This window comes from Pithys albifrons, chromosome 13 (assembly GCF_047495875.1).
Source record: "Pithys albifrons albifrons isolate INPA30051 chromosome 13, PitAlb_v1, whole genome shotgun sequence".
NCBI classification, from domain to species: Eukaryota; Metazoa; Chordata; class Aves; order Passeriformes; family Thamnophilidae; genus Pithys; species Pithys albifrons.
Genome location: NC_092470.1, coordinates 18,360,724 through 18,373,053, shown reverse-complemented (window position 1 = coordinate 18,373,053; position 12,330 = coordinate 18,360,724). Strand labels below are relative to the sequence as shown.

Below are 12,330 nucleotides of genomic sequence, written 5' to 3'. Positions count from 1 at the left end.
TCATCTCAGAAGCACAAACCTTTCAAACTGTTGCTTTGTCACTGTGGTGTTTCCACCTTTACCCATCTCGCATAATCTAGAAGATAATTAGGTTTTTTCCATTATAATCCCATAAGCATTTGTTAGATTTTTTTTTAGTTTAATTTGAAAGGTAAATGAATTTAATGTTTACTCCCATGAGTGTCTATTCACACACTGCTGCTTTGCAGAATCAGGTCCTCAGGAGAACTCACTGAATCTCATGCAGAAGGCAAAGCGCCAGGGCTGGGTCTGAGGCACCACAAGTGGACTTGGGATTATTTAATTAAAAATGGCCCTTTTTCTTTAATAAACAAATACATGCACAAATTTGCCAGCAGCTGTGGCAGAGGAGAACTCACAGTGTGACTGTGGTGACAGAGCCAAGGGTTGGGTGTAAATGACTGCTCAGGTCAGTGGCATATCCCCATGAAGCTGCTGCGATCCCAGTCGAGGCCAACACACCAAGTGTGCTGTTCTGTTATGATTTCAGAGGATCACAGACTTCAGACATCAGCACAGGGATTGCTTTGGAGTGGTGTCTGTTGGGGTCACTGCAGGGCTGGTCCCTCTGTGCCCTGGGATTGCAGTGATGTTGTCCAGCCCTGTGACCTGAACTAAACCCCTGCCAACTCCTTTCTGTCTCTTAGTAACCAATAGTCATTGTAAGAAGGTTTCCACATGTGTGATGGCAAAGGCAAAGGCTGTTCCCAAGTGTTTCTCGTGTAAGATACTTGAATGCTGTTTGCAGTGTCAGTGGGTGTTGGTGCCATCCTTTGGTGTTGGTTCTTTGTCTTCTCTTGGTTGGATTAGATGGGGAAATTTGGTGTCAAAAGCCATGGATAAACTTCAAGTCCTTTTACTGTTTCACTTGCTTTGTCAGAGATGCAAAGTACAGATCTTTCCTTAGAGAGAACCTGCATGAAAGAAAGCCAAAGTTTCATTAGCCAAGCAAAAAGAACCAGGCCTATTCCTTCTTTTTTCCAACTTTAATGCCACAGAGGTCCTGACACCCTGGTGGGCATGATGGTGCAGTGTTCAGAGTGCCTCACAGGAGGGCCAGCAGGTCAGAGCTTACCACCTGCGCTCCAGGGTGATCCAGCTGGAAATGGATTCTCTTTTCCTGTTGGACAGGAGGCCAGAAGCCTTTACTGATGATGCTGAACAGCATCCCATACAGGTGTGTGCAGCTGGCTGGCTGTGTCAGGCCAGCTGAGTGCACTGTTCACACTGAGGTTTCCTCCTGACTGGCAGCTTGCCCTGTACCTATTTCTATGAAATAATCTTCAAAACCAAACCCAGAGCAGTTCTGAAGTCCACCTCTGTCACCCTGCAGCCCTGCAGGGGACCTGGGGATGAAGGACAGCTCTTTGCCCTCAGAGACCTGCATCTGTCTCTTGATCTGTCTCAGCCAATCAAGAGTTTCATTTGCTTATGATTCAAAAGAAAGACCAAAGATATTTGGATTATTTTTTTCTTAATGGCAGAACATAGAATCATAGAACTTAGTTTGGAAAAGACCTCCAAGATCTTTGAGTCCAACCTTTGATCCATCACCACCTGGTCAATTAGATGAGATATGCCAGTTGTTGTAATTATCATTTATCTTTGCTAGCAATTTTTCTTTTTAAGACAGTGGAAAAGCAGGGGTTTTTATTGCATATGCTGCTTGCCCAGCTTTTATTTGAAAGTTTGAACAGTAGTGCTGCCTACAAGCATCTTTAGCCCACACAAAAAAAGTCTTTTTTATCAATAGGATGTACATCTAAATGATGAGAAAACAGAGCCCCAGGGCTGACTCTGGGGGTGAGGACTTTGAGTATATATCAACTTACAAGGGTTTAAGCAGCACATGCAAGTTAGAAATCCCAGCCACCAACTTCACAGCACCCAGTAGGAGGCTTTGAAATGTATCCATGGCTCTGCAGTGGAATGACTGTCCTCCAAAGGAGCTATCCCATGGCTGGAAGTGGCAGGTGCCAGGGGAGGGTTTGTTCTCAAGGGAGAATCATCACAACTATTTGGGCAATAGAGGCATAATTCACACTCCCCTGCAACAAAGTGCCAGGTGGGAAGGGTCCTGGAGCCTGCCATGCCCAGCTGGTGCCTGTCCCTGGAATATTCCAGAAGCTGTGCTGGCTGTGGCTGGGGGGGAGGAAGGGCACTCTGGGCTCCTTGGCTCCTACCCTGGGCTTTGTTCCCTTCTGGGGAGTTTGCTGGTGGGCTGAACAGTGTTGACTTTCTCACACCAGGGGTAGGATGGGAAGGTGCAGTGCCCAGAGACGGGCACTTTCAGCCATGGGATAATTTTTCCTTTACCTCAGAGTCCGTCTCTCATTGCAATGTGAACCAGAAGGGCAGTTTGGGTGTAGATCAGTGACATTCTGAAGTTCACACTAAACTTTCTGTTCTTTCTGGGAGTAATAACAATGGCTAACAATGGATTTTTCTGTGTGGGCTGCTTTCCTCTTGCAAATCTCTCCAGCATTTAAATGAAGATACAGTAGCCACTGCTCACATATTAATCTCCTTGATGACAAAGCCACCTCTTTGTTCTGGTGTCTCTCCTAATACCAGTTGCACCATATAATTTGTATCTAGGATTTGCTTCAATCACAGTCTTACATTCCTGAGACACTGATGTAATGCAGATTATCCAGAAAGATTGGTGTGTGCCAAAGTAACTGTTCCCAAGGTGGAGTATACTACATGCAGCACTATAAATTATCAAATAATGAACTTCTCCTGTTGTATTTTCAAAGCTTCATCTTAACAGTCTGATTTATGGGTGAAATGACTAAAAATACAGCCTGATAGTTGCCAAATCTCATCAGTCTTTAACCAGTTCCTCATTTAAAGCAGAGCTTTAAGCCCAGCCTTGCTAACCCCTGCCTTGCAGACAATTATCCCAAGACCTAACAGAGCTTTGAGAGTCCTTGACTCATAGCCAACCCTGAGACTTTTTTTGGTCCTTCTAGCTAACACTTGATAATCTTTCTGGCAATCTGCAGTCACAGTTTGCTTCATAAAATGTGCTTGGAGAACACTGGAGGTGTTTCCTGGTGCAGTTGTCTCAAAGATCAGGAATCTGTGACCAGAAGCCTCACACCAGCTCCGAGGAGCAGAGTGGAGTGGTGGTGGCAGCCTGAGTTTGTAGCTGTGGCAGATTTGCATGGATGGTGTCTGGTCTGTTTGCAGTGGAATCTGACCACTAACTCACACAGTATTGCTGGACATCATTAATGAGAGTGCCAAGATGCTGCTGGTGGGACATGCCCAAGACTTGTGCTTCTCCTCTGAAAGGACAGGTCAGATCACAGAGCTGCAAAGCAGTTTGTGGTTCTCTGAGAGCAGAGGGAAGGTCAGCAGGCAGGTTTGTGCCACAGCATCTCAGTGAGTTCACACAGTGTGTTTCTTCTTGCTCAGGAGCTGTGAGTTCAACCCCCCTGAGCCATCAGTCAGGATTAGAAATTACATGAGGAGAAAAATCTGGTGTAAGACCAAACTGAACAGTCTCCAGAACTAATACACTGTTAATAGCATACACTGCACTATTTACTGTTGTTAAAAGAAACATAAAAATTAACATTTCCACGTGGTGTTTCTCTCGTGGCACTGTGATGAAATAAGAGGGTATCTAGGGCTGGAGCTGAACCTCCAGCACAGCTCCACAGCTCACTCACCTCTAAAATGTGACACACTCCTGGCTGCTGCTGGATCCAGAGTTCACTGAGTTAGTGACTGGCTTCTACTGGATTCAGGGGAACTTGTCTCCAATCCCTTCATGGTTTAGCTCTGGGCATTTGTATGCTTTTAAAAACTAAGTCAGTAGTCCCCCAGTAGGCACATTAAATGACCTGAAGCTTGGGCATGTTCCAGAGTGGCTTCCTAGGAGGGACTGTCACTGGTGACACCTTTGCTGTGTGCTTATGTCTGGTGGTGGTTGGTGGCTGGGTTTTATGCAGATGCATGGGGTGCAGTGGGGATGTTTGATATCTGAAAGGTTTGACTGTAATTTGGTATCTCAGCTGATGAAAAAACAACTCCTGGCAATGTCTAGAATAAAACCCAACATCTGTTTGCTTTGGTTTCCTAACAGATTTCAGGATTGCCTTTAAAAAATTGACCCTGGAAGTACTGATTTTTCCTGGTGCAACCCAGTGTGTAACAGCAGCTGGGAGAGCTCTGGCTCCTGTGCACAGACAAGGTTTGCAGCTCTGCTGCCCCTCCCTCTGCTTTTCCTGCAAGGATGGACTGACTGGTGCTGAGATATCCTCAGTGAGGGGGAAGAAGTGCAAAGAGAGCTGAGCTGAAGGCTCAGCTGAAAGTGTCATTCAGATACAACTATCAGGGAAAGAGGGATTGTGTCTGGACCAAGTCATTTGTCCACCTACTGCACCTGATGAAACCCAAGAGCTCAGGCCTTATTCAGGAAATGAATATTCAGGAAATGAATCCACAATCTGAGGCCCCAAATCCCCATCTGTCTCACTCCATGTCCCAGTGGCAAGAGAACCACCTGGTCCTGAGGTGCATGAGGCTGTCATGACTCTCCTGTGAGACCCCCTTGTATCAGCACAGCAGGGGCACAGCCCTTCAGCTGCACTTACATCCCTAAAATAGCTCCTCAGACATTGCTGGATGCTCTCTATGCCAGCACTTCTCAGTGCTCTCAGACTTCCCACAATTCCCATAAAGGCATCACTGACACAGAACAGTTTCACAGAGCAAAAAAGGGAATGAGGGAACACACAGGATAAGCTGCTTAACATCTGAAAGGAAGGGGACAGCAGTAACTTCCAAAAGGTGCCAAGTGATATACTGCAAAGTAAACTGGGTGGCCAATTAGGAGGAGTCAAGTCATGGCTGTGATGAGATTAGTGTCATTTACAGAGAACTGATTCAAAGCCAGTGGGAAAACTCTGCCTGGCTCCCAGACCCTTGAAATGGGCCCTGTGCTCCTCTGCTTTATCATTTAAAGGCACCACTTCCACCCCATGGAACAAGCCTGTAACTCCACATGTCTTCATGGTGGGAGAAAATAGGAGCCTTGTAGCTCCTGATTATTTCTGCTGTTACTGTATTAGTCAGAATTGGTGGTAGAAAAATTGTTCAGAGGTGAGCAGTGGTCAGTCCTTGAGAAACCTTCAGCTCTGTTGTTGCAGTAAATCTAAGCTGTGGAATTCCATTCAGCAGCCCAATGCAAAGGAGACCATTGCCATTGTATCCTCCAGAACTTTTGTATAAAGCTGAAATGTCAGTGGAAACTACTTTTCTCCCCGTTTATCCCACTAATTCCCACTGTTTAGTTTTAGCATCATCACAAAGTTTTGTGGAAGTGAATCCTTTCTGACACTGGCCACAGCCTTGACCAGGGTTGGGGGCTTTTTGAGGAGAAAGCAGGAGCATCTCTTGGGAACATGATTTAAATGTCTGTTCTGTGCAGTGACAGTGACACTTTGCAGTGTCCTTGTGCATCCCTGTCAGGACTGCAGGAAAAGCAGGGGGATGTGGAGGGGGCAGATCACTCAGGCTGACACACCCTGAGGTCCCCACGGAGCAGCACATGCAGGTTCCTCTCGCTGTTCTCAGGCTCTGATGTCAGGCAGGACCACGCACTGAAACTTGGCTGCCAGCACAGAGTTCCCCTTGGGAGTGTCTCTCACTCAGTGCCCAGCCTGGAGTTGTGTTTTCCTCAGGGAGAATGGCCTGGCTGGTGCCTGTGCCCTGCTCTCACCCTCTCTCCTTTGTGCCCCAGGTTACATCGAGGCCGCCGTGATCCCTGCAGGTGCCCGGCGCATCCGAGTGGTGGAGGACAAACCTGCTCACAGCTTTCTGGGTAAAAAAGACAAAATGAAAAACATGTTCTGATTCAAACTCAGCTCTGTTTTCTGTTCAAATGACCCTTCTCTACATGACCTGTAAGAGGATAGGTTTGTTGCTGCCAGGGAAGCATCTGTTGATTTCATTCTCGTTGCAGTCTCTGCTTTTGTGGCTTGGTTCCGTGATGTTTGTTTGATGTGATAGCATGTGACACTTACAGGCCCTGTGCAACCTGCAAGGGCCAGAGAATACTGTTATATAGACAGAGCAGTTCCTGAAGAGAACTTGGCAGTGGGCTGCACACAGCTGCCAGCAGCACACAGCACTTTGGGAAGGAGTGGGGAAGAGAGCAGTGTGTTTGGAGAGAGAACAGCAGAGATACAGATGGGAGGGCTCCCAGCTCAGGCTGAAGAGGCAGGACAGGGCAGGTGGCATCCCTCAAAAACCTGACCATGACCTTGCCTGTGCCATTTCCTCCAGCAGCACATTTTCACTTGATGCTGTACCCAGAACCTGATCCTGCACTCTGAGATGGGCTGACTCTGCTCCACTTGCCTCTGTTTTCTCAGGCCAAACAGTTTGTTTAATCCTCTTCTCATTTCTACTTCTGCATTCCTTTTGAGGGGAACAGGCTTCCTCTCCTCCCTTTCCTATTGGAAACAAAGGATTAGACATGCCTGTGAGGCTGAGATTTGCATGGGAGATTGTTGAAGGGCAGAGTCTGTCAGCTAATTTGTTGTTCAGTTACTAATTGCTTAGATTAAAGGTTAGAAGGGCATTGGTAAAATGCAGCCAGGCAGCTACACTGGGCATCTGTCAGTCTGGTCTTCTGCCTCTTCTCTCCAGTGCTTGGGGTGTTTCCTTTTGTGCCATTGCTGTGCAGTGGGTGAAGGGCTTTATCTCCCATCTTCCTCTAGGGAGACCAAGTCACAGAAATGCTGATGCCCCATGGCCCTGGATTCACACAGGAGGCCTGTGGCAAAGCAGGGAGTTCAAGGAAAATTGTCTAAGAGCCAAAAAACCACCCAGCACACTGAAGTGTTCTTTGCATGCTCAGAGCTACATGGCCATGGAATTGCTTCCAGAGATATCTCAAGTCTGTGGCAGAAGCTCTGAGAGGATTAGAAACCTTGTCACTCTCTGAAGGGGAGACTGGGATGTTGCGACTTGCTCATGGCTGGGAGTCAGGGATGATGGTCAGTTGCAAAGCTCAGACCTTGGTTTCTGATTTCCTTGTCCTTTGCTTATAATGCTCCATCTCCACAGCCAAAAGGAGATTGGACAACACTGGAAACATTCCCACAGTGATTGTGTCTGAGGATTTCAGGTCTAGTGCCACTGGTTTCCTGTCTTGAGATGCTTCCAAAGTTGGCAATATCACTGGGAAAGAGCCTTTTGTTCCCTGCCTTTCACTTCAGTTTCGGGAAAAAAAGAGGGCAAATCCTGTCATTCAGCAGCCCTTGGGTCAAAAGCATTGCCCTGGTGCCACTCCTGGGCCCTCCCATCAGTGCTGTGGCCAGTGAGCTGGGAGGGGTGACGCCTACATGGAGCATGTTTGACATGGCAAAGCCTGGTAGGAACAATGACAGCCTGTGTTTCCTTGGGGTCTGCAAATGCTCTGCCTTCTGGAAACCAGCCTTTTGTTTGTCTTGGTGAAGTTTACACAGGGTGTTTGTCCAGGGTTTGGGCTTTGGCTCACGGTGGAGCTCCAAGTCTTACATGCAGTTGGTGACTGCCCTTCACTGGGACAACCTTGACTAAAGTAGGTGTTTCCCACTGGGTGATGAAGGTTAGCACTGTGTATATCTGAGAGCAGGATTGGCCCTGTATGCATCACATAAAGATATATAAAAATTGATTATTTTAAAGCTTCTGAGGGCTTTTAGCTGTTTGGTTCAAGGTCAGGAGCCAGGAGAACCTCTCTAAGCTATCCAGGGTTTTCTCTTTCAAGGGACACTGAACACAAAGAGAAGATACCCAGTGTCTTGCTAAGCTGAGATGAAGAATAGCAGTAGTGGGGTTCCAGTGGGACAAGGAAGATGACCAAGACAACAAAATCTCATCACTCTGATAAGTGTCTTAAATGCAGATCTGAGTATAGAACTATTTTTTATTCAGTAACACTGACAAAGCTGAGCCCAGTCAGGTCCTATTTCTCCCCAGAACCGGGTACAGCACTTTGGAAAGGAGCCCAGCATAATTTGGAATCCTTATTCCATGTGCTGGGAGCAGTGCCTGAAGAATTTCCCTCCACCTCCAGGCAGCCCACGCTGGCTGCCTTGGCTGGCTGTGACCCCAAGCCCACCTGGAGGAGGAAATGCCTGGGCAGTTTGTGCCCACAGAGACCTGAGGTGGGAATAAAGGTCTGACTGGAGGCCAGGGTTAGAAACAGATTGGGCAGGGCCTGTCTTCCAGCCCACAAGAAAAACAGAAGGGACAGGTTGTTGCCGGGGTTTCTGTTCCTTCTGCTCTCCTTCTGTACAGCTTTGAGGTTAGTTCTGTCACTTCTCGGGCTGAGCTGAGCCAGCAGTTGTGTGTGACCAAAGCCACTGGAGAAAGAGCAGCTCTCTGTGTTGGAAGATAACGTGGAGGTTTTTTGGCTGCACCATTGACCTCTGCTGATGGGCACTTGGTGGTGAAAACGCTTTGGCCCAAATGCTCTACTGCATCTCCAGTGCAATTCCTGCCATCCTCAATTTGGGAACAGATCTGTTTCCAAGCTCTCCATCTCCTCAATCACTGGGGGAGCAGTGCCTGCAGCAATCAAACTCAAATCTTTCCCAGAGAGGAGGTTGTCAAAGATGAAACGTTGGTTTTCATCAGGCAGCTGCCTGCCTTTGATGGGGAGCTGGAACCAAAGCATGGGGTTAGTCAGTGAATTTTGAGCATGTGCTGGGCTATCTTTGCTGGTCAGCCCTGCTGCATGGGAACAGCTTTATCTCGTGCACAGCTTTGATTAGTCATGTCCACAGCTCCTCAGGGCAGCCTGGGGGTTGCTTTGATCTGCCTGGACGCCACTGGGCTTTGGCAGAGGAAAGCAATCCTGCCTCAGAAGTTTGTCTGAAGCTTGTAGAAGGTACTCTGTAGATAGAGGAACAAAGCAGGAGGAGAAGTGAGGGACAGACAGAGTCCTGTTGCTGTAGCTGCAAATACCAGGACACATCATACCCCAGGCTGTGTGCCAAAGAACTTCCCTCAGGAAAAACATTCTCCCACGTGCATCCCACTCCTGCTGGGGAAGCCAGACCTGCAGTTTCCATTCACCCTGATTTGGGAGCCTCTAATAAGAGCTGTCAGGAAGGTTGTGTGCAGCAGGACAGAAAGGTATTCCACTTTTTCCCAGTAGCTCCCCAGGGTACAGGTCCATAGAAAGACCCAGAGAACATTGTGACCTCCACTGGGTCTCCCAGAGCTTAGACCCCACTAATTACATGCACCCTGAGCACACCTAGGAGGGTTTGCTGGCTTTGGGGGCTTGGTCCAAAGAGATGACAGTGGCAGATTCCCTGTTGACTTCCAAAGGCTTTAAACAGCTCCTCTCACCTCCTTGCAGCACATTTAGTTAAATGAAGGCCAAGGTTGTGTTCCTTACTGGAAGAGAATAAATAGGCATGGAGTGCTGTAGGTTAAGAAAACATCTGGTTAAAGGCTTAGCCCAAAGACACAGTTAACCCTGAACTGGGGCACCAGTAACACAGGGGCTGTTCAGCCTGTCTGCTGGCAAGGCACACTGGCCATGGTGTGTGGATCTCCACCAAGGGGCCTGACACGATCTGCTGAAGCAGATCTGCCCATTGTCTCTTCCCTCAGTGACCTCTGGGGAGCTGTGCTGCTGTTCCAACAGAGAGAACAAACACATCGCTCCCCAAATCTGCCTGCACTGAGGAGTCCACAGGAATGGGATGTTCTTATGGCTGGAGTTGGCTTTGAGTAGTTGAAGGGTATCAGTGATCCTGATGCAACAGTTATGCTGGAAGAGAGGACACACTACTCCAACTATCTTCTCAATACTCATCTTCCCTCTGCAGTGGAGCTTTCCATGTTGGCCTTACTGATGTGTAGGGGCACTGCCTGACTGGAGGGTTGTGATGCTGGGTCACCTTATGCCTGTGTTTCCAGCGCAGGGGCTCTTGTAAGGAGGGTGGCCAAGTCCACAGTCTGTCCACTGACCAGCCTCTGCAAATCTTGTATCAGCAGAGACATTTGGCTGATGTTTTGCTCAAGGAAAGTTTAGGAAAATACAGTCTTAAAAGCTGGAAACTGAAAAAAATTCTGCTTGGAATCTAAATTGCAGTTACCTTGTTGCATTTGGAAGGAGAGTTTAGAGATATAAATGATCTATGATTTTTTTATATTAATGCTTGAAATGCCTTCATCCACTGAAGTGCAGAACATATTCAAGTTAGAAACATTACCATGAGTCATCTAAAAGTGTCATTATCTGTTCTTTTAAACTCACATCTATTACAAGGTCACTGCATATTGTACTTCAGGTAGCTTGAGACACAGTCTCAGTGGTGTATATTGTAATGACAGATGTGCTTGCCTTTCATTCCGTGGTGTTTGGTTCCTTCCAGCTTTAAAAGATTCCAGTAAGAGATCCATTAACAGCGACTGGAAAATTGAGCTTCCCGGTGAGTTTGAGCTCGCAGGCACCACTGTCCGGTACGTGCGGAGGGGGCTGTGGGAGAAAATCTCTGCCAAAGGACCAACTAAAGTCCCACTGCACCTCATGGTAACTTGATATCCTTTGTTTGTGTCTCTTAAGGGTTTCTATCCTAGCTCAGAGTTCAGTTGTGATTGTTTGCTTCCTCACCAGAGTGTTTCCAAGGTGTGCTGTGGTGCCCCTCTTTGTTTTTGCAAGGGCTGGAGAAACCCAACTCCCCACTTCAAAATAAGTGATGCTCTGTCCTGGGAGAACATGCAGTGCCCCAGGAAACTCCTGTCAGCACAGGATACCCCTGTAATGTGTCACAGACAATGTGACAGTCCATTCTAGAGGATCCAGGGTCCCAGAGATCGTTTTATTTCATGGCTGTACCTGATCACACACATAAAGGGATATTTGCTGAAATATCTTCTCATCTCATGCCAGAATATAATCTGTATTTAATACACTGTTCTCAAAGAAGAGATGCATATTTAGCATGTCCAGATGAATTTGACTAAGTAGTGACTTCATTACACACAGAAGTGTTCCTTGTTTTCTTTATATTGTTTTTTCAGTTGTATGTAATTTAAGGTGTTTTTTGAAAATTTTTCCTAATGTTCCACATAGTCCTTCTGTTGCCCCTGTCATTTTATGAACAGCCATGTGGCTGCTGTGTGAGAACATGAGTGAGAAGAGCAGGACTGTGGTCCCAGAGCTGTCACTGGTGGGTGCTGGGGTGACCTGTGGGCCAGGCCCTTAATGTTTTTATCTATAGGGCAGCTGTAATGCTGATTCCTGTCTCATTTTTGTGTTCCTAGTTGAAAGTCTGCAGGAAACTTTACAGTTTCTATAGCAAGGTTTGCATAGAAACAGAGAATTTAATGTATTCATTGTTTCCCGTTACTTCTTTATCCAGTTGCATTTTTCTCTGTGCTGTTTCTTTTCCTTGTGACTTTTTGCCACGTTTGTTCACTGAAGGCTGCCTGTAAGCACTGCTAAAAATCACCATTTTCTCCCTTTCCTCACCTGATTTTTTTGGCTTGCTGGTGTTCATTGTGCAACATTTCCTGACCCAGTTTGAAACGCTCCAGAGATGCTTGAACTTTTCACACACACACAGACACACACACAAAAATAATAGTTATACACCACTGTGTCAGTACTTTCTCTGTGTCAAAATTTGCTGCACAGGAACATGAGGTGTTTTGTCTCTGCTTTCTCAGGCAGATGAGTGAGGTTACCAGGTCCCCAGGCCAGTGTAAAGCTGGATTCAAGGAGGTACTGCTGGACTAGTCAGTGGTGCAGGTTTGGGCACAGCAGCACTTTCCTGACTCAGCCAAGTAATTCACGGTGTGCCCACACAAAGGAGGTGTGTACAGGCACCTTCATCATCATCATCAGAAACATCACCTTCTGCCTGACTTTGGCCTTAACACAAGCCTTCCCTCCTGAAACCAGGACTCTGACAAAGTCCCTTGTGCTGCCAAGGGCTTCCTAAGCCCCTGTGAGAGAAAGGAGTGGCACAGGTACCGTTGGTGAACATGCTGTGCAGGGTTCCTCTGGCAGCCCCTGGAACCCTCTGGGGCATTCCCTGGTTGAGATCTGTCTACTGCAGGAAAATCAGTGATCAGCATTTTGTGAACCTCAGCATCAGCAGAGTGTTGGTTTTAAAGAAATACTCATTTCCCCTTGGTTAAGTAGCTAACAAAGGAAACTAATGATTATGATATTCCATGAGTGTCCTTTCCAGGTACAGACTGGCACTTTCAGCAAACATAAGCAGAGGAAATGTTCCTTCTTCACCTTTCCTTAAAGAAATGATTAAAAATGAGGGAAGT

The 12,330-nt window shown here is 47.0% G+C and overlaps 1 protein-coding gene across 2 annotated transcripts in view; it reads left to right on the top strand.

Moving 5' to 3' along the window:
• The window catches only part of ADAMTS17 (ADAM metallopeptidase with thrombospondin type 1 motif 17), a 156,729-nt gene that overhangs the window by 107,808 nt on the left and 36,591 nt on the right, over positions 1 to 12,330 (top strand). The window contains exons 16-18 of one of the 2 annotated variants that reach the window (XM_071568730.1): positions 669 to 743; positions 5,777 to 5,857; positions 10,419 to 10,576. In XM_071568730.1, the coding sequence (XP_071424831.1) occupies positions 669 to 743; positions 5,777 to 5,857; positions 10,419 to 10,576 (314 nt within the window). The remainder of the gene's footprint in view (positions 1 to 668; positions 744 to 5,776; positions 5,858 to 10,418; positions 10,577 to 12,330) is intronic. The other variant, XM_071568731.1, reaches the window with a different exon arrangement.